The sequence below is a fragment of the Urocampus carinirostris genome, chromosome 1 (assembly GCF_059441175.1).
Source record: "Urocampus carinirostris isolate Australia breed hairy pipefish chromosome 1, RoL_Ucar_1.0, whole genome shotgun sequence".
Lineage (NCBI taxonomy): Eukaryota > Metazoa > Chordata > Actinopteri > Syngnathiformes > Syngnathidae > Urocampus > Urocampus carinirostris.
Window position 1 is genome coordinate 2137347 of NC_142349.1, and position 22173 is coordinate 2159519.

At 39.2% G+C, this 22173-nt stretch overlaps 1 protein-coding gene and 1 pseudogene across 1 annotated transcript in view; both read right to left on the minus strand.

Annotated features, from left to right (window-relative positions):
- LOC148373218 (transient receptor potential cation channel subfamily M member 5-like) overlaps positions 1-17606 on the minus strand; it is a 76383-nt gene extending 58777 nt beyond the window's left edge. Inside the window, exons 1-5 of the mRNA XM_088335741.1 lie at positions 17392-17606; positions 14328-14389; positions 10555-10732; positions 4465-4645; positions 72-241 (exon numbers count right to left, since the gene is read on the minus strand). Of these exons, the coding sequence (XP_088191867.1) occupies positions 72-241; positions 4465-4645; positions 10555-10732; positions 14328-14389; positions 17392-17463 (663 nt within the window). The 5' untranslated portion in view covers positions 17464-17606. The remainder of the gene's footprint in view (positions 1-71; positions 242-4464; positions 4646-10554; positions 10733-14327; positions 14390-17391) is intronic.
- LOC148373219 (U2 spliceosomal RNA) lies at positions 8357-8496 on the minus strand (annotated as a pseudogene).
- Positions 17607-22173: the final 4567 nt, after the last annotated feature.

Below are 22173 nucleotides of genomic sequence, written 5' to 3' on the forward strand. Positions count from 1 at the left end.
AAAAAAAAAGATGACACAAAGAAGCTGCAGGGCAGAACAAGTTCATTATCATTACACTAATTAAAACCTACCTGTGCATTTATGAGCTGCTGCCTGTTGTTGACAAGGCCCCAGGGTGCAATTCCCACAGCAATGACTTTCTTCCTAGAGAGAGCTGGAGCTGCAGTGTCATGGTCCCTAACCGCCTCACCTACGCAGCGGGCCACGCCTTCTCGGAGACCGCCGGTTAAGATCCAAGCCCCTAGATATCATCAAAGAGTGGCTTGGTTTCTAATTCAACCCTTGTTGCATGCAAGTACATACAGTGCATCCGGAAACCATTCACAGCGCTTCACTTTTTCCACATTTTGTTATGTTAGCCTTATTCCAAATTGTATTAATTTAATCTCTTATCTCAAAATTCTACACAAAACAATCCATTATGGCAATGTGAAAAAGTTTTTTTTTTCCTTTTTTTGAATTTAATAACAATAGAAAAAGTATTCACAGCCTTTGCTTAATACTTTGTTGATCCACCTTCGGCAGCAAATACAGCCTAAAGTATTTTTGAATATGATCCCACAACTTTAGCACACTTATCTTTAGGCAGTTTTGCCCATTCTTCTTTGCAATAAGTCTTAAGCTCAATCAGGTTGGATGGGAGACGTTTGTGCACAGCCATTTTCAGATCTCTCCAGGGATGTTCGATCGGATTCAAGTCTGGACTCTGGCTGGGCCACTCCAGGACATTCCTGGAGTGGTTTTGAAGCCAATCTTTTGAGATCTTGGCTGTGTGCTTTGGGTCGTTGTCCTGCTGAAAAATGAACCTTTGCCCCAGCCTGAGGTCAAAAGCGCTCTGGAGCAGGTTTTCATCCAGGATATCTCTATATATTGCTGCATTGATTTTTCCTTCTATCCTGACTAGTCTGCCAGTTCCTGCTGCTGAAAAACATCCCCACAGCATGATGCTGCCACCACCATGCTTCACTGTAGGGATGGTATTAGCCTGGTGATGAGCGGTGCCTGGTTTCCTCCAAACATGGCGCCTGGCATTCACACCAAAGAGTTCAATCTTTGTCTCATCAGACCAGAAAATTTTGTTTCTTATGGTCTGAGAGTCATTTAGGTGCTTTTTGGCAAATTCCAGACGGGCTTCCATTTTCCTTTTACTAAGGAGTGGCTTTCGTCTGGACACTCTACCATACAGGCCTGATTGGTGGATTGCTGCAGAGATGGTTGTCCTTCTGGAAGGCTCTCCTCTCTCCACAGAGGAACGCTGGAGCTCTGACAGAGTGACCATCGGGTCCTTGGTCACCTCCCTGACTAAGGCCCTTCTTCCCCGATCGCTCAGTTTAGAAGGCCGGCCAGCTCTAGGAAGAGTCCTGGCGGTTCCAAATGTCTTCCATTTACAAATAATGGAGGCCACTGTGCTCATTGGGACCTTCAAAGCAGCAGAAATGTTTCTGTATCCTTCCCCAGATTTGTCCCTCAAGACAATCCTGTCTCGCAGGTCTACTGACAGTTCTTTTGACTTCATGCTTGGTGTTTGTGCTCTGACATGCACACTCAACTGTGGGACCTTATATAGACAGGTGTGTGCCTTTCCAAATCATGTCCAATCAACTGAATTTACTGCAGGTGGACTCCAATTAAGCTGTAGAAAGATCTCAAGGATGATCAGTGGAAAAAAGATGCACCTGAGCTCAATTTTGAGCTTCATGGCAAAGGCTGTGAATACTTATGTAAATGTGATTTCTTAGTTTTCTATTTTTAATAAATTCAAAAAAGTACAATTTGGAATGAGGCCGTAACATAACAAAATGTGGAAAAAGTGAAGCGCTGTGAATACTTTCCGGATGCACTGTAATATGTACATTTTCATGCATTTTGTATTTGCAATCAAAGAGAGAGCATTAGAAAGTAAACATTTGAGAGCTCATCATGTCAATGTTAAAAATGGCATTGTGCTGTGATTTATAAGTTATTGCATTTGGGAGCCACCACAAAAAAATACACAATACATGCTATCTACTTACAGGGTACGTACAACTTTTCGCCCAATTCAAGCACTTTTCAAGCATTTTCCAGTACAGAACCTCAAAAAAAAAAAAATCAAGCGCCAATCAAAAGGACGTTTTTTTTTATTGACGTGATGACTAAAATAAAGCCGCTATCTTACTGCTGGGACATACTTTGTGCCATTTTGAGCGGTTCCTATCATGATTTACGATGTTATTGCGTCAGTGGGCTGCTATAAACTGATGAATTCTACCATTCTGCTTTAACAATGTGCTCGCAGCTTGACCTTGTCACACTTGTTTACAAACATGGAAAGGGATTTTCAAGTGTTGGCTAATGATTGAGTTCCATACAGAAGACAAAAAAATAATGAAAGTACTGTATGTATAAAGAACAGAACAATGAGCCAATCTTAAGGAGTCAGGTCAAGTCAAGTCATTTTTATTTGTATAGCCCTTAATCACAAATAGTCTCAAAGGGCTTCACAAGTTAAGGACTGTTGATTTTTTGCTTTTTGTTTTACCTTTTGTTCTTTGCGTTTTTTTTTTGTTTTTTTTTTTTAGAGAAGACTTGTCCAAATAGGTTAAAATGAAATTATAGTTCTTTTTTGGGTTTGCATTTGATCTATTATCTATAGCACTGAAGAGTTAATATTTATATTTCATTTTTTATTGTTTGAAATTTTAGGGGTTTTGTGTTGTTGAGTGGGTTTACTTCGGGCACTCCGGTTTCCTCCCACATTCCAAAACATGGACGTCAGGTTAATTGGCTGGTCCAAATTGTCCTTAGGTGTGAATGAGTGGGTGAATTGTCTGTCTCTGTGTGACCTGTGACTGGCTGGCAACCAGTTGAGGTTGTTCCCTGCTCACTGCCCAAAGATAGCTGGGATGGGCTCCAGCAACCCCCGCCTACTGAGGATAAGCAGTGCAGATAATGGATGGATATTTCATATGTTATTTAAGAGATTCCCTGCAAAACATTTGAAATTACTAATTAGTAAATGGTTTGGTTGATTTTTCTTAAATCCTTATTGATGATATATAATTGAAAAAGTTAAAAATCTGAGGAGCCGTTTTGAAGCAAAGCTAAATATGACGTTTTTTTTAATTAGAACTGTCCTTTTGTATGTGACCAGTTGGGGGCGGTGAGGCTTCACATGACAACGCCATAAGATCAAAGCAGCGCTGCAGCAAGCGGCAGCCTTTCCAGCAGCTCCGTGTTATTTCGCGCTTTTGTGATATATTGTTTTAAGTGTCTGCTTCTATCTTCGGTGTTTTTCGTCCTGTTTGACAACTACATTTTGGATTACTTTCTATCCTATCGTTATGGGCTTTAACGCACAAAAATGCGTTTAATCGAGGAATCAACTCCTTGCCCTGAAGAATTCTCGTTATGAGGGGGCTCTTTCGTGGATACGGAGCCGGAGCTAGCGTAATCATTGTAAATGTGAACTCTTTACCAAATAAGACCGACAAACTGGCTGTGCTGGTGAAAAACATCAAAGTGCACAGGGAGTGCAGTTTGCTGTGTTTTACGGAAACGTGGCTCACATCTAGCATCCTGGACGCTAACGTGTAGCTACCCGGAGCTACCGGAGCTATCCGGCTTCAGCGCTGTTAGACAGAGACACGAAAGCCTGGGGTAAGAGGAGAGGAGGTGGACTCGCTAACACGAGGTGGTGTATCCCTGGGCACAAAGATTTGAACTTTTGGACTAGCGTGTGACATCATCCACTCCGCTGTGCCTTAACTACAACAAAGCACCCCGAGGGCATCCTGTTAATCTGTTAATAAACAACAAAGGAGACTGCTGGAAGTGTGAATTTCCCCACGGGGATGAACAAAGTATCTTTCTATCTATCTATCTATTTATCTATCTATCTATCTATCAACAATCCACCAGAGCATTTTCATGGCGTCATTTTCACGCACCATAAAAAAATGTCTTCTTTTATTCTGTGGTCTACAGAGTCAGACTTTCAAGAAACATGGAAACTGTCACAACTTCAAGAATTTTAGAGCACGTCACCTAAAATTCAAGCATTTTCCTCACCTTGAAAACACAACATCGAAGTGTCCTTGGGTAAGACACTGAACCCCTAAGACCCCCAATAAGCAGGTTAGCGCCTTACATGGCTGCAAGGCCGCTATTGGGAAATGTGGAGCACATTGTAAAGCGCTTTGGGAAGTCATTGACTTGAAAAGCGCTATATAAATGCAGATCATTTCATTTCATTATAACATTGAAAACAAGCATTTTCAGGATTTCAAGCACCCGTATGAACCCAGTGTCATGTGATTATCTAGAAACTATGAAGAGAACGCTGAGGTCATCTTGAATGGCCACTTAACGATTCAATAGTGACGATTGCATCTTGGATAATGTGGATGCGGTCGCATACTATCTTATTGATGCAAGAAGATAGGCAGAGCGCCATATTGTGATCATGTGCTGCTGTAATCTTACCTGTGCTTTGTGCAGCCTTCACCAAACCGTTTCTCAGGACTTCTCGCACCCACGATTTCATCTTCTGGCAGCCTTCACCGCCCACCACCGACACCACCAAATTGGGTGAGGGCAAAGCCCAGTATGTCGTCATCAGTGTGTAGATAATTTGAGGTGGTGTGTCACATGACAGTCGCAAAAACTAGACAACGAAATGCATCAACAATAACGGTTATGGCCTTGAAGGTAAGGGTGGGCAGATATTATTGATACTGACCAATACTATTGTTGTTGTTTTTAACATAACCAAGTGTACAGCAAAGCAAATACAGAGAAAACAAAAAAAAATGAATACATTAAAAAAAAAGATACCAGGGGAGGAAAACAAAAGTTACATAAAAATACCAAACTGTTCAAGTCTAGTCAAGTGAAGTCCTGTTTATTAGTATAGTCCTTAAATAGAAGAAGTCTCAAAGGGGTGTACGGACAACCATTACACCATCCCGATTTATAACCTACATGAGAAAAATACGAAAGACATGCACGACGATGCAGGAGGAATTCAGAGAGAACAAGGAGGAAGACGCAGCCATCATTCCATCAGTCCAAGTTAAAGACATTTTGGCAGAATGGAAAGGAATATCATTATGATGACGTGTGCCTCACGCATTTCCGACGGATTGTCAAAAGCCGGGAAAAGCAGACATCATTGGATCAGTTTTTCAAGAAATGCGAGGCAAAAAACACTGCCGAAGACCAGTAAACAAAGAGGCAAATTAAAAGGTAAATAAATATTTTTATTATTTTATTCATTATTTCCTTTTGTTCTTTGTTACATTATTTGCCTCTCTTTTTATGTTTATTGTGCATATATATATATATATATATATATATATATATATATATATATATATATATATATATATATATATATATATATATATATATATATATATATATATATATATATATATATATATATATATATATATATATATATATATATGGTTTATGTAACTCCTTTGTTTTCTTTTCTATATATTTTTGTTTTTAAAAAAAATGTTTCGAAGAACATGGTAACTTCGCACAGGAAGGCTGATAGCTGGATTTAATTTCATATGTTTTCCATTTTCAAGCAATAATTCCATCCATCAATCCATTATCTTCCACTTATCCAGGGTCGGGTCGCGGCGGCACCAGCCTTAACAGGGAACCCCAGACCTCCCTATCCCTAGCCTCTTCCTCCAGCTCATCCGACGGGATCCCGATGCGTTCCCAGGCCATAGTCTCTCCAGCATGTCCTGGATCGTCCCCGGGGCCTATACAATTCACTTCTTGAAAATTGTGTCCACGCCCTTCATTAGATGAGTCACACATCAGCAATGAGTGACACCCACATATTATAACAGTGTGAATGCATGAATGAGGCAGCATACTTTGAGTGGTTGACCTGGCTGGTGAATAGTGCAAACAATAACAATAGGTCTCTCTCTTTCTCCCTCTCTCTCTCTCGCTCTCTCTCTCTTGCTTTCTTACTCTTGAAAACTTAAACTGTATTACCTTATGTTATTTATTTAAACTTTGCAAAAGCCTGCCATTTCATTTTTTATAAATGCCTGCTTGTTAGTATGATAAGGGGCACATTGTGTTCCATCGTTGTTTTTGTCACTTCTAAAATAAAAATGACATGCATTTCTTTAATTTTATCAAAACAGTTCGTTAACAAACTTGAGGCAGTATCATACAACAGAGAAGTCACATCATTCTCCACAGGATGTGCTGCATCCAACTTAGTCATTTTGACAATAGCCTGATATTGATACATACAGCATGTGTTGCATTCATTTAAGGCTTTTATAAAGCTTTTGATTTTTTTTGCGGCTACTGACGACTATGTTTTGCGTTTTTTTCAGTCCAATATGCCTCTTCCAACATTTTGGGTTGCCAGCCCCTTGGCTAGCTTGTTTTTCTGTCCGCAGAGCATGTTAAAAAAGTTGGTTGGTTGGTTGGTTGGTTCCATCCATTATATTCATTCTCTGCGCCGCTTGTCCTCAGTAGGGTCACAGGGGTGCTGGAGCCCATCCCAGCTATCTTCAGGCAGTGGGCACGGGACACACTAAACTGGTTGCCAGCCAGTCGCAGGTCACACAAGGACAAACAACCCACTCGCTAATTCACTCCTAGGGACAATTTAGACCAGCCAATTAACCTGTCATGCATGTTTTTGGAATGTGGGAGGAAAGCGCAGTGCCCGTAGGAAACCCCCCCAAGCACGGGGAGAACATGCAAACTCCATGCAGAAGGATTCTGTCCCATGACCTCAGAACTGTGCCGCTGACGCGCTAACCACTCAGCCACGGCGGCCTCAGTCATATTGTTCTGAGGTAATAGTACTTTTACTCTAGTAACATTTTTAGCAACACTACCCACTTCTAAAAGCAGAACATAAATTCAAATTAATTCTGTTCATTGAAGGTTCCCTTCCGCTAATGAAGTGATACATGACCCCCATTCCTCCGGCAACACAATGCTAAACAACATGATATTGCTGGGATGTTTAGAACCACCTACAAAATACAACAGAATATAATTTACGTCCCTCCGTGTATACTTGTATCCAAGCCGCATAAACAATCATGGGCGTAACCAGCCTTTTGTGGGCGTTCTCAAGCACCCCCAAATTCAACTTTATTCTCATCTTATCATAAAACCATGAAAATCCAGCTGTGTGCAGTTGTAATCCCTTGTACATTGAGTTCTTTTTTTGTCTAAGACTGATTACAAGTACTGCCTGATGAACTCTTGGACTGTCGCCTTCGCCGCCTGGAACACTGACCTCTTGCCTTCCTCTTTGATAATGATTTTTTTCCCATCATAGTTGACCTCAACTATCTGATTGTTATTCCCCAACAATAAGGGCCCGGTCACACAGACATTTGCGGCTGAATGACGGCTAAAATTTTGGGATTTTTTTTCGCCCGTGTTTGCCCGCAATGGAAAATGCGCAAAAATGGCCAACCCGCTTTTGACCTGTGGTATGGCCGGAAAAAAGACGCCGGCGACTGTTCAGCTTCCTCTCATCGCGTCATTTGCGCATCATTTCCGTGTTTAGACCACGTGTATGATATTAACAAACGCATTTTGTAAAATAAGATCGTAATTTTTTGTTTAAATAAATACGTTATATAGACTAGGATCTCCCAATTATAATAATTAGCTCGCTTTATAGTTTTGACAAGCGTTTTACATAGATTACGATCATCTTTCGTTGGGAGCGCAGGAGAATGCGCGTTCACGCGAGGGGGGAGGATCCACCGTCAAATTACGTTCACAATAAAAACAATCACGGGACGGTTCAATCTGTATTACATTTCCAACATATGCAAAATGAAGAAGTTTTGATTGTATATTCGCTATTATATACCTTAAATGAGAAATTGGACGACGTAAACATGGTTGTAGTGGTGGGGGAGCGCTAATTTTGGTAACGAGCTGTAGAAGAACATAATAGAACAAACTACAGTCTCGTGAGGAACAAGATTTCAAGCTATAGTATCATTTTTATTTTATTATCGTGAAAAGAAATGTCAAGTTCAAAACATGGATTAAGACGAAGTTGTTACGTAGACGGTGAGGCGGGTGGGGCTTACGGATCTTGAGTTTATTTGCTTTACTCATTTTACATTATCGATCAGAATCCTAATGTGTATTGAGGCTTAATAGCTGGGATTCTTAACCTCAGCCAAAAGGGGTTTTGGGGTTTTTAAGGGTTATTTAGCTGTCTTCATTAATCATTATCCATTATCCGTTATCGGTCAGTTCATGATACGCTACAAAGCCTAGGAGCCGGGACACTTACTCTCAGCCAAAAGGCCAAGCTAAGGTCCTAGCCCTAAAGCCATGCTGCGATCATTGCGAATGCACCGTTCCCGGAGGTACTGCAATACCGGGCCGTTGCGTGGAGTGGACAGAGCAAGCTCCTATTCCATCTCCGGGTTGCAAAAATCAAAGATCATAGCTTGGTCCTAACCTTAAACACGGCCAGAAAATTCTGGTCGTGAAGCAGATGCCGCTGGGGCATGGTCCTAGCTTTAAAGCCTCGCTAAAAGGCCAAGTTAAGGTCCTAGCTTTAAAGCCTTGCGGAAACCTTTACAGATGCCCCGAATAATTTATTCGAAATGAAGAGAAACTACGCTGACGGGGATCCATGTTCACCCCTTTGACGTCACGAGCACGCTCGGCATTTGTGCTGTTTATACGCAGAGAAAGGCGTTTGACTGTCACATGCGTAACACGCTAATTTCACGTAATAACACCGCGATACAGGCACAGAACATGCTATTACCATGCTCCACCCATGATTACCAGCTGAAATTTCCCGTCCTACCCAAGTGTAACTGCGCCCTGGCCGCGACCATAGCACGTCATTTCCGCGTCATTAACTCGTGTTGACCACGTGTGCGGCACGCGTTTTAAACACGTGCTCAAACTTTTGAGCTGCTCAAAAGTTTTGAACGCGCCCAACCACGTGAAAATTTGCGACCGCGAGTAAAGCACAGCTCTATCTCGTCTATATTGCGGGCTCAAACCGTGTCACGTCGCCCTAGCGGCATCTGCTTCACGACCAGAAATTCTGGCCGTGTTTAAGCCTCACTACACTCGGTAAAGGCTCGGTGAAGGCTAAGTACCCACGCTCTGACGATTTGAGCAGGGCAAAAATGATTCGCGTTGCCACCCGCGCTCAAAATCCCGAACTCGAGTTAAGCACAGCTTTATGACGTTTCAATGGCGAGCTTAATACGTCCAATAGCGTCCGCCTCAAAGGCAGAAATTTCTGGCCGTCATTCAGCCGCAAATGTCTGTGTGACCGGCCCCTAACATTGAAACACTTAGTGTTGAAAATTTGGTTTGCTTATGGCTTTTGTTATATTTTTGACCCTCCTGTCTTGCCGTAACCAGTTTACGGCTTTCAGACAGCAGGAAACAGTATGTAAGCACATGGCAAACAAACAATACGCGCAGCAGTATGCTCCAAGCCTAATTTCAATATTGAAGACTTGGAAGATCAAAACCTGTAAATTACAGATGTCAGACATTAATCTGGCCCGTGAAAAAACAACCAAAGAGGTACAAGAGAAAAATCAGCTGCAGTTTCCTCATTGTTCTCTGGTTGATTAATTGTATTCAGCAAATACAACTACGATGGGTGCATTGCGAGTAGCGGTAGGGTTTGGTGACATCAGCATTGTATCGCGGGCGACATATCATGACGGCAAGTGTTAGATTATTAGTATGTGTCACTGGGTATTTTTTCACTATCGCATGAGTTTTCAGCTATATTGGTTTTATTATTTAACCAGCAGAACATCATATTTATCCACATATTTTTAATAAGATATGTACTTGCTGTATTAATATAAATGTATTCTTTCATGACAGTATTTTCCTTGCAATGGTCTTCCGATGCATCAGCCTTTTCTTATCATACATCTTTCAAATTAAAGCTGGTCCAGTTTTAACAAAGGGCTCTTGTGAACATGTGACTTGCCAAGTTTGTCAGGAAAATCCCATCCTAGTAAGTTTCATTTTGTATTTGGTCAAATCCACACCTTTTTCCGATAAAAGAATGGAGAGACATTTTGTCAATGCCTTTTAATTGGAAAACGCTCTCCTGATCAATTGGTTCGGACTGCACTCTATTTTATTTGATTTTGTAACTTTCGAATCAAAGTCCTCAACTGAACTGCTCTCTTCAGGCTTATATTTTCTTTGTCCAAATTCTCAGTCTGGTCCTGGAAGGTGAACACGAACGAGACACGGATTGTGTGCGCCAACACAGGACACAATTGGCCTGACGGCATGAGTTTGACACATGTGTGCTAAACTATCCACACAGAAACAAGGGCAGAATACTCTTAAATCCCTAGTGACCAAACTAATAATTCATTATAAAATGTACAACCCTTTAAACACTTCTATATAATAATAAATTTATTTTTTGCATCCAAAATGTGGAATAAAGACCTGCTTGGATTGCCTAATACAGTTTTCTTTAATTTCTTAAATGGTTTACAAATGTCGGAAATTGGAAACAAAGAAAAATCTACTCACATAGCTGTGTCTGCGTCCAGCACCAGCAAACTCTAACTCTCCAAATGCGTCTGTGGTACACTCGATTGTGTGCTGTTGACAGTCCCATCGAGTGGCAATTGCAGTCCCACTGGAGTCTCTTGCGTCCAACACATTATGTACGTTCCGTACATGTCCGCACTGACATAAAACTCCATTACTGACACATACATAAACACACGAAAAAATCATTTTATTCTTTGTTACAATTAAAATTAGAAATATTTGTATTCTCATTGATATAAAAATTGTATCCAACAAGATTAGACATGGCTCTCTGGGGTAAAACCTATAATATGAGCACCATGTTGGAGACCCTTGGGCTATCAAAATAAATGTGATTTGACTCGACTATCTATCTATCTGTCTGTCTGTCTGTCTGTCTGTCTGTCTGTCTGTCTGTCTGTCTGTCTGTCCATCTATCTAGCTATCTAGCTATCTATCTAGCTATCTAGCTATCTAGCTATCTAGCTATCTATCTACCCTGGTCATATCACTCGAGAGGGGTGACCGACAGCAAGACAAACACATACAAAAATAAAGAACATTTAAAAAAAAGGGAAAAAGTAGCAAAAAACAAACACAAAATTTTTGGAACCGTGGCCAACCCAATTGGCTAAACACCAAACAAGTTAAGCACCTCGGCAACCAAGTTGGTCATGTTTTCGTCTTTCCAGATTAAACGTGTAAAGTTAGCTATTTTTAAGTGTGTATTTCTCAGACTCCCATGCTATGAAATTAACTTGTTTAACATGTCTTTATATTCCTTTTCAGTCTTGTCTGCCCTGGTGTCCAGGAACTTCTAAAGCTCTACTTGTTGATAATATTATTCGTGATTACAAACTTAACCTGATTGATCTGTATAAAAATTGGTTGAGACCGGATTAGTTTTTACCATTAAATGAGGCTTCTCCTTAAGACTACGTGAGCTGTCATGTAGCACGCTCCATGAAGAAGGGTGTCAGTGTTGCGTTAATATCTGAAAAAATACTCAAACGTACATCTAATACTAATAAGGCGTTCGAGGGCCTTGTTATGGGGTCCTCTTTAATGTCTATTCATGTAGTAACTATTTAACGCGCACCCGGACCATACACAGTTTTTTTAGATGAATTCTCTGAACTGTTGTCTGACCTAGTAACCCATCTAGACAAAATAATAATTATGGGGGACTTTACCATTCATATGGACTCCCCACTTACTGTTGTGTTTCAATCTCTAATTGATACATTTGGTTTCAATCAATTGGTTTATTTGCCAACTCATAAAGATGGAAACACGCAAGACTTGGTTCTGACTCGAGGATTTTCAACCTCAAACTTTACGGCGTTACTGTGTACTACCGTTATTTCTGATCATTATTAAGTTACATTTGAGGTGCGAGCTAAATGTTGTATTAAAAAACTGGAGGATTTAGTGGACGCAATATAAGCACTGGCATAGTTTCTGAGCTCTCTGATCTTCTTTCGTCGTTTCCTTTATATAAAGGCTCTATTGACTCACTCATGAATGAGTTTAATGCTACCCTGGCTAGTGTCCTAGATTCAGTAGCGCCCATACGGCTTAAATGAAGACCTAAAAGACGCACGCCTTGGTTTATTGATGAAACTAGATTGCTACCTCTCAGATAGGACGCACTGTGTTAAATATGGTGAAATGACATCTGAGCCCTTTAGTGTTACCTGTGGTGTTCCGCAGGGTTCAGTACTAGCCCCCCTTCTTTTCAGCATTTACATGCTTCCATTAGGTGATATTATTCCCGAGTATAATATCAGTTTCCATTGCTACGCAGATGACACTAAACTATATCATCCGTTGGAGGAATCTGCCACGCTAAATTGTGGAAATTTGGAGGCCTGCTTCACTGTGATAAAAGAGTGGATGTCACTCAACTTCTTGCGCCTTAACTCTGAAAAGACCGAAATGTTAGTTATTGGTCCATCTAATCGCCGTGACTTGTTCTCAAAAACTGCTCTGAACATTGACAAATGTAATATCACCCAGAGTGACTCAGTTAAAAACTTGTGGTGTCATATTTGACCCCGATTTGCCCTTTCAAACACACATGAAGAATAGTACTTGAACAGCTTCCATCTTCGCAACATTGCTAAAATTCGTCCTATGCTGTCTCAGTCGGATGCCGAGATTGTAACTCACGCGTTTGTTACTTCCCATCTCGATTACTGTAATGCACTACTCTCCGGTCTCCCGAAGTCCAAAATTAAGAGCCTTCAGCTGGTACAAAATGCTGCAGCGAGGCTTTTAACTAAGACAAGAAAGTTCGATCACATTACCCAAATTTAGCTAACCTGCAATGGCTCCCTGTTAGCTTAAGATGTGATTTTAAGGTTCTCTTGGTATTATACAAAATCATGCATGGACTTGCTCCCTCATATCTTTCAGATTTCATTTCCCCCTATGTTCCGGTCCGGAGCCTTCGTTCTGAAACCTACTAGTGATCCCAAGAGCCAAGAAGAGATCCGCAGATTCGAGAGCGTTCTCCATCCGGACCCAGGTGCTGTGGAATGCTCTTCCCCCTGAGATCCGATCTGCAACCTCGGTGGAAATGTTTAAATCTAAGCTTAAAACACACTTCTACTCTATAGCATATGAATAATCTATATTTTATGTTGATATTATGTGTATTATTTGCCCTCATGTAGGTTTTAGATGAGGGGATGGTGTCATAATAGTCTGTAATAATAGTTTGCAATAGTCTTTTATCCGTGCAGCCCTTCGAGACTTGTTGTGATTAAGGGCTATACAAATAAACATGACTTGACTTGAGTTGACTTTTTGTCATGAGTTTCAGACACTGGTTTTATTTTATTTTTTAAGCCTTCTAACTCAATCAGCAAACACAATGTACTATCAGAACCCTGGAGTGGTGGCCTGCTAAAGGGCCTCTGTATTGATGTAGGTACTGCAATGAAAAGCAGACATTTGCAGCTAAAATAGTAGTTTGCCACGCTAACAATGTATTGTGTGGATTTCTGATTAATTCAATGTTATGTTTGTTGGGAAAAAAAAATGTGCTTTTCTTTCCAATTTTAGGACATTTATAAGTGACCAAACACATTTGAACGGCTGTGTATATAACGAGGGTGCTTGAACTCATCCCAGCTAACTTTGGGCAGGGTACACAGGGACTGATTGCCAGACCCGGAGGCAGGGAACCATCCACTCACACACTCAGTCCTATGGGGACAATGTTACATTACGGATCAACCTGCTTTGCGTGTTCTTGGGATGTGGGAGGAAACCCAAGGGCCTGGAGAAAGACAATGTATATGGAGAACATGCCAACTAGAAACACGGAAGCTGGTGGCTGGAATTGAACCCATGTGGTCTCTGGGGCAGACCTGCCAACCAGTCATCCACCATGCCTCCGCATCTCATACACAGTTACCTTTTTTCACAAGAGCTAGTTTGCATCTAAAGCAGGGGTCTTAAACGTGGTGCCGGCGGGCACCACAATGCCCTCTAGAGACAACCAAGGTGTACCTTTTCTGAGAATAGCTCGCCAGTATTGGGCCATCTTGATTTTTTAAACAAAAACATTTTCTTTTTATTGGTATATTTAACTATAATTGTAATATTTAACCTGGTAATAGCATAGTAACAACATAGTAATAACATAAGTTGATATAATCAAACTGGGTGCCCTTTGCACTAATTAGTAAAAAAAAATGTCTCTCAGCCCGTAAAAGGTTGGAGACCCCTGATTTACAATATATAAAGGAATAAGAAATTACCTGGTATGATCTTCAACAAAGGTGGTGCATACTCGTTTCTTGACTAGTTTGGGGATCCAACTCTGCAAAAAAGAATGATCTTGATTAATTGAAGCCAAGTCAAACAACTTAAGAATGCTTACAATGTTTGACTGAAATTTATACAAGTCTAGCTAAAAAGAAATGTATTTCTACCCCCAGATGATAAATCATTTTTATAATTGGGAAATTTATTCAATAAGTGTAACAAATAAAGGTCAAACCGTAAACGGACGAAATCAGATTCTTGTCTAAATTAAGTGCCAGAATGTATTACGTAAACAAACCAATTCACACAAGCATGCAGAATCTCGCTTGAATGGGAGCGTTATCTCATATTGTGTACCAAACGAAACATCAACAGGTTCAATCATTTTGGGTCAGAGATTGAAGGGCGTAGTTTTGGCATGACAAATGGGACAGGTCCCCACCAATATCGAGCAATTATTGTTATATCCGAACCAACATTGGAAAAAGAGATTGATGATTAACGTCTCATTCACCTTGCAGCACAGAAAGAATTAAATCACGTTCTATGCTAAAGCGCGGACGCATATGACCAATGTACCTATTGGGAATGGGTCAAAAGCAGTGCTCGGCATCAAATGGACTAAACCATTTCAATTGTAGTGGTATATTTTCGGTGCTGCATTGTTCACATTTTTGTTTTACTTTATTTTTTAGCTAGCGTTTTTCATCAGATTTAAGCTTATCTGGTCCGTTATTAAGAAACATTTTATAATTTTGGGGGGTTGCTTGGGTTGAATTTGGGGGTGCTTGAGCGAAACCCAGCTTATTTTAGATAACACAGCAAAATATTGAATTTCTATAACTGCATGTTATAATATTAGGCTGAACAAGTTTTGCCAATGATGACAACAAAACAAAGTTACAACATTTTGGGTTTGTGCTATTAACAAATTAGATAATTTGCTAAAAATGATCAATGATACAATGATAAACTGTTTTTATCATACTCAATGTTATCTTCTATCTAAAAACGATAATTTTTTGTTTAACTTATCAACATCAATATCATATGTACTATAGATGTATAATATACTTTAACAATCTATCGTGACCAAACACAATTGAGTTAATTCTTTTTTTGTGTGTGTTTTACTGAAGGCAACCTTAAAGAATCACATAAAATTATTCTTTCAAAATAAATTCAAAAGGTGTTCGAATATTGTTAATAAAATAATTTTCGTGTTTTTGTTTACATTAAGCTTTTATCTTTTTGGTTTGGATTAGGAATAGTATTATATCTGGAGTGTCAAAATCGTTTAGCTTGAGGTCACATGAAAAAAACCATGGGGCTGGACTAGTGGATTAAAGAGAGAACGAGAGAAGAGAGAGAAAGAAAGATACAAAGACTGAAAGAAAATACAAAGAGAAAAATAAAGACAGGCAGACAACAAGAACAAAAAATAGAGACAGTGAGAGAGAAAAAGAGGAAAAGAGATCAGAGACAAGAGAGTGTTTTTAACTTTTTTTTTCTTAATTTTCTTTTTTTCTAGATATGAAAACCTTTTTTTCCTCTCTTTTTTTCTTGCTTTTTCGTGCTTGTTTTATTCTTCTTTTTTGTCTCTTTTTTTTCTTTAATTTTTTTGGGGGGCTTTTCCCACCCTTTTACTTATTTTTCCTTGCTTTATTTTTTTTCACGTTTTTTTTCTCTTCTTTTTCCTTTTATGCTTCATTTTTTCCTTCTTTTGTTTCTTTTTCCCTAGCATTTTTTTTTCTTGCCATTTCCTATTCTTTCTTGTTTTTTCTTCTTGTTCTTCTTTTATTCCTTTGTTGTTATTTTTCCAAGCTTTTTACTTCTCTTTTTTGAATTTTTAACTTTTTATTTTTTTTATTTTATTAGTCTCTTTTTTTTTATTTGTTAAGACTGGTCTTACCACTACATCTAGTTTTCTTTGGGTGGGCGAACCATGTCCATGGGTGGGCACTGCCCACCCCTGCCCCCCTTGTAATGCCCCTGGTGTACTAGCTCAAAAAAAGAATGTAATTGATTGCTAAAGAGCAGTTAAATTGTACCAGTGTAGACACAATTGCATGCACATGAAGATCCATGCTGAATAAAAGGTCCTCAGACTAAATACAGTACAGAAAATGTATGAAGTTAAGTAACAGGCTAGCAAGAGAATCGGTAAGATGATCATATCAGCTGTTCAAGTTCCACCGGTAAAATAAAAGAGAATGCAAAAGGTACAAAAATTCAATGCCATTCAAGTTGGGACTTGAGTTTAAGTGCACGGCCTGCGGTCTGTTTAATGAAGTTGATCGCACAAGTCATTGGGACACACCATGAATGAAGACTGGTTGGACTTGTTTGCCCGCCCACTTTTATTGTGCTTTCTTTACTCTTCCAAACTATTTTTGTTTCAAATCCCACAACACATTTGTAGTTGAGGGTAGAGTAAAATGTTATACCCTTCCCCCAAAAATGCCACATTAATTTTAGGCATTTGAATGATCAGTGCATGCAATTGCTTTGTTTGACCTTATTTATGGTGTAATTTCTCATCAAGTGTTTTTTTTATTAAAAAACAATTATCTGAAATAGTTAACATTACATCTTCCAAAACTAAGATGTCTTATACAATGTATAATCAAATATTGGGGGGAAACAATTGGAATTTTAAAGGTTATGTAATACTTCAAGTCATCTGTTTACATGTTTTAAATACAAAAATTGTGTTGATAAACCTATGGTGCCATAACCACAACTGAAAAATACTCCTTATGTCCAAAATTAAGTACGTAGAGTAATTGTTAGAGATTCAAACCAGCATTACAGAAACTTTTATTTCTTATCTTATTCCTTGAACATGTATACTGCATTTCATTTTAGTTTTTCTATTTATAAACACTGATTTTAAATTGTCCAACATTTGGCATCTGATGTACTTGTTTACAAGTGGAATAACACTTATAAAGCTTGATGAATATATTTCTGAAATGACTTTCGAACACTCAAAAACAATAGGAAAAGAGCCCATTAAAATGCTAAGGTTTTATTGAGGAGGTCTAGGTCGCATACCTGAACTTTCTCTTTTTTAACTTGTAAATTTCCTCGAGCGCCTTCCTGGTCCACCTTCTGGCTCTTCTTCATCCTGCCCTGTGCAATCTGGCAGCCCCTGTCTCTGTCTGAAGCTGACTGCAAAGAAATCTTAAAGCCTCGCTCTGGCTGTTATGTCACCTACTCTATGCTAAATTCATTGGTACTCACTCTTCACAGTTTTTGCAGTGTGGGAGGGGTTAAAAGATCTGATGGCTAATGCCTTCCTGTGAGGAGTTTACAGATTTTTTATTCCCAAACCTGGCGTTTCCCTAATCCTTAGTCTTAAATATAAATTCACATAATTGCTTGTTTAGATGCTACACTTTGGACACCAACAATATTTTTCGTATTTAAATGGATTACAAAATACGCAATACTTATATAGGCCTGATAATCGGCCTGCCTGATAATCGGTCAACCTTTTATATGTACTAGACCGTGCCTCCTGTGCTTCAGTATCAAGTCTTCATCGAATGTGCAACAACTGGCCCTGCTTGTAACAATATATTAATTATTTGCACAAGTTGTATTTTATCCCCTATCCATATGTATTCATGAAATGAGCCATAGGTTCCCGACCCCTGCTATAGATGGTGAGCAAAAGGCTGATGTCGGATGAGACAGATACATGATAAAGGTATGATTAAATGACAGTGATTGAGATAATGTGATCGCCATGATACAGGAGTGAAACTGAAGAGACAGATAGACATAGTCAGGTACACAGAGACAGACGTATATCATAGATACAATGCCAGAGAGACAGACAGACATGACCATGATAGATATGATGACAGATAGATGGATGTGAAAACAGACGGACATGATAGGTAGGTACAGTGCTGGAACTAACGCCGTTATAAATAACGACGTTACATAACAGCGTTATTTTTTTTCAGTAACCGGGTAAAACTAACTTATCACTTTACCCGCTGTTACAACGCCGTTACCGTTACTGATGGTCAAAAGCGGTGCGTTACTTTGGCTGCTGAATAGCGGCAAACCTGATGCTATTTTTATCAGTACAATCTTCTACTCTCCTTTGAGATGTTTATGTCACGTCTTGTGGATCGTATCACCATTCAAAATAGAGACTATTCAAGTCATGTCACATTAATTTGTATAGCCCTTAATCTCAAAATGTATCAAAGGACAGCACAGGTTACAATTACACCATCCTATGATCTTAAACCAACATACAGGCAAGAAAAAACTCAAAACCTTAAAAAAAATGAGAAACCTTGAGAACAGGCCTCAAAAGTGCTAATCCCCCTTCAAGGATGACCAGGGTTCAATAGATATAGCATTGGGTACACAATCATAGTGAACATCAATAACAGAAAACAATAGGTGTGTTAAATTTGTCCAGAAAGTGCATGATCCGCCTCAAGCCTGTAAAATAGTCCGAAAAAGTCCCTGACACCAACAAAACCTCAAGCCTGTAAAAGTTTCCATGACAGCAACGACGCAGCTTCCCATTTCTGCTGGCTAGTCGATGCAGCCGTTGTCAAGTTTCAGGTCGAGACGCTGGTCTGCTGACTTATCTCGAATCGTCCTTCTCACTCATATCCAGGGATCAGAATGGAGATTTTCATTTTCAGCTGAAATAGCCAGGGTCCAGGGGCCGCAGGCCCCGGCCAGAGCCCGGTGGGGGGCGAAGGCCCCCTGAAGCCAACAGCATTTATCTTATTTGCTATGTGAAAATTGCACTAGAATGAATTAAATCCAACAAAACAGAAACCATGTATTTTTTTCAGTTTTAAGATGTTTAAAACAATTGGGGGATTATAATGTTACAACCATCACCATTGTTGTTGTGTTTTGATGATGAAGATGAACCTTGTATTTAGCTACTAATCAACAATATATATGAAAATATATACATTAATAACCATTCATCATTATTTTGAAAATAGAATGCACAAACTGAACATGCTTAAAGAAAATACATGTCATAAATTTTGTTTATCCTTTTCTAAATATTGTATAAACACAAAAGATAAAATCATTTCATAAATAAATAGATTTATAAATACCTCAGATTGGGATTTTCTGTCACACAGGGGAACCAGTGGTTGACTGCTGCTAGTATTTGAAGTGGAAGGATTTGGAACGGCCAATAATGTTGAACCGGTGGTGTTACTGTTAGTTTCACTGCCGATTTTAAATGCGGATCCGAGTGCATAATTTGATCGCCGGCAAGCTATTTTTGCTTTGTGCATGTTCATTTTAGCATGATCGATCAGTGCCACACAACCTCGCGTACCATAATTGATCAGATCGACACAGTATAGACACTTTGCTTTCCCTGGAACGTCACACTTTGCGATGAACTGGCTCAAAGTTTCTGTAACTTCAAGATCTTGTTTTAGGCAATTTACTTGTCCAAAACCATGCTTATATTATCATTTAAGTAACAATTTTAGAAGATTAAAATAATTTGCCCACATAACTGATAGTTTTGTAAATACTGCAAGATAAGTTCAAATGTAGTTCAGTCCCTGCAGCTTGTGCAACAATGCGGCCAATTTATCTAACTGCCGCCAGGGTGCGCCAGAGCAATAAAGGTAAGAGTGAGACAGTCGGATTTTGAATTTGTTTGCTACGCAAGTGAAAAAGTGAAAGTGAAGAAGTCGGAATGCCTTTGGGGTTCAAAAACAGCGGAAATCCGCTGATCCGCGGAAAATTCTGATCCCTGCATATCACCACCAGCCAGGCAGTTGGAAAAAGACAGGAAAAGAAAAGTATGAGGTGGGCATCAATCATAAGCTATTTATTAGAAGTGGGTCTTTAGTCTTGATTTAAAAGCTTCCACAGCACCGGGACCTGTTAGCCAATATAGGAGTGATATGGTCAAACTGTCTTAGTCAAAAGTCTTGCAATTTCTCTCTTTCTCTGCTCTCTCTTTATGTTTCTTAGGGACATAGAGAAAATAGTGAGTGAGTGAGTGAGTGAGAGAAAAGAGAATGAGAGAGAAAGAATAAGAGGGAAGAGAGAGAAAGTGAGAGAAAAAAGAAGAGAAATGAGATACAGAAAGATAGAGTGAGGAAAGAGTTGAGAGAAAAACTTAAAAGGAGAAAGAAATAGAAAGAGATAGAAAAAGAAAAGACAGAGAGAACAAGAGTATTAAAGAAAGTATAGCTCCAGCTGCTTTGCAAGTGGCACTAGGCTTTTTCAACATAATGAAGGGTTTTAACGAACTTTATTGACACAGACAAGTGTGTTTGTTACATCACACTCCAACAACATGGCCCAATTTAGAAATTGCAAACATTGTAGACCTATTTCAAACTGCAGTTGATTTTTCTCTTGTGCTTCTCTAGGTATTGTAACACAGGCCAAATTGAAAACATTGGCAGGCCTGATCTGGCCCGCAAGGGCACATGTTTGGTACCTGTGACACAGACAGGACTAATATTTACTTTAACCCTAATTCGATTCTAATTGCATTTCAAACATAAAATTCAAATACAAAAAAAAGAAAAATACCCAGGAGCCATAAAAAAAAACCCAACGAATATCTCTGGATGGCCTTTTTGTGTTGTCGGTGAGGAAAACCAGAATGCTTTTTAAAATATTTACCTCGCGATTTTCACATACAAAACCTAATTTACGCATTTAACAGATGGTTAATAGTCCTTATTTGTGGTCGTGGAACACACCTTACTAACCGGTTTGTACAGAAAAAAAGAAGTCATGTCTTGCATTGGCAATGGCTGTTAGTGGTTTTTGAAGGTATCAGCCCCATAACTATCCAAAATAATACGTTTTATTTCCCTTTTAACCTGCCTGTTGTTTATATAAAAGTGTCACTGGCACTAATTGAGTATTACAATCACTTTGCAAAACCATTCATCAGAATTTTGGAAATATAGGAGAGGAATTTTAAAAGGATGGCAACGTGATCCTGCGGTAATTTGTGTGGAAATACTGTCATCTTGTGGCTAAAATAGTTTACATTTGTAACAACGTATTTAAATCGACTCTGGTGTTATGACATGTTTGTAGTAAATTGAGGATTTTGTCGTTTTTATTTAACCACCGGAATTGTTTCACAGCTCCAATTTATTGTAATGTTACAATTCAACATCACTATTTCAAATGGGCCAACTCTGAAAAAAATACAGTATTACGATCTTGTGATCAGCAGTCACTGGAAGAGATGCAAAAATAGGACGATCAGTCAACTTAATGCATTTTTAGTATCCCGATATATGGGTCTTAGCAAAAAGCCCGGTGCTAAACTTACTCCTGGGGCATTCATTGTTCACATCCAAAGCTCAACTATAAAAGCTATAAACTTTTCAAGCAAGAGCACACTGTACGAACCCCAAAAGAGAAAGTAGAATGGAAAGACCAACAACCAATGACAACTCAATTAAACCTGTTATTTTACCCTTTACTTGCAGGTGATGTGCCTTCAGAATCCACTGATGTCTTCTCCCCTTATTTAAAGTGTCTACTAAACTTTTAACTTATAAGAAAAACTGAAATTTATTATTTCAATTACTAGTCAAAATATACTGTACTTCCTTGGTCTCTAATGGTGTGTGTGTGTAAATGAGTGGAGTACATTGGAAAGTGCTTTAAGAGGTGTAGTGACTTAAAAGGGTGTATTTATGTCCTGTTTGGAATTTGGAAGTCTGCCTTTATTGGTATTGGTGGTGCAGTATCACAAAGTGCAGATAAGAACCAAATTTGTTTAAAGCTCTCACAGAAGATCAAAGAAGTAAGCAAACACCAGCTGGATGAACCTGGAGC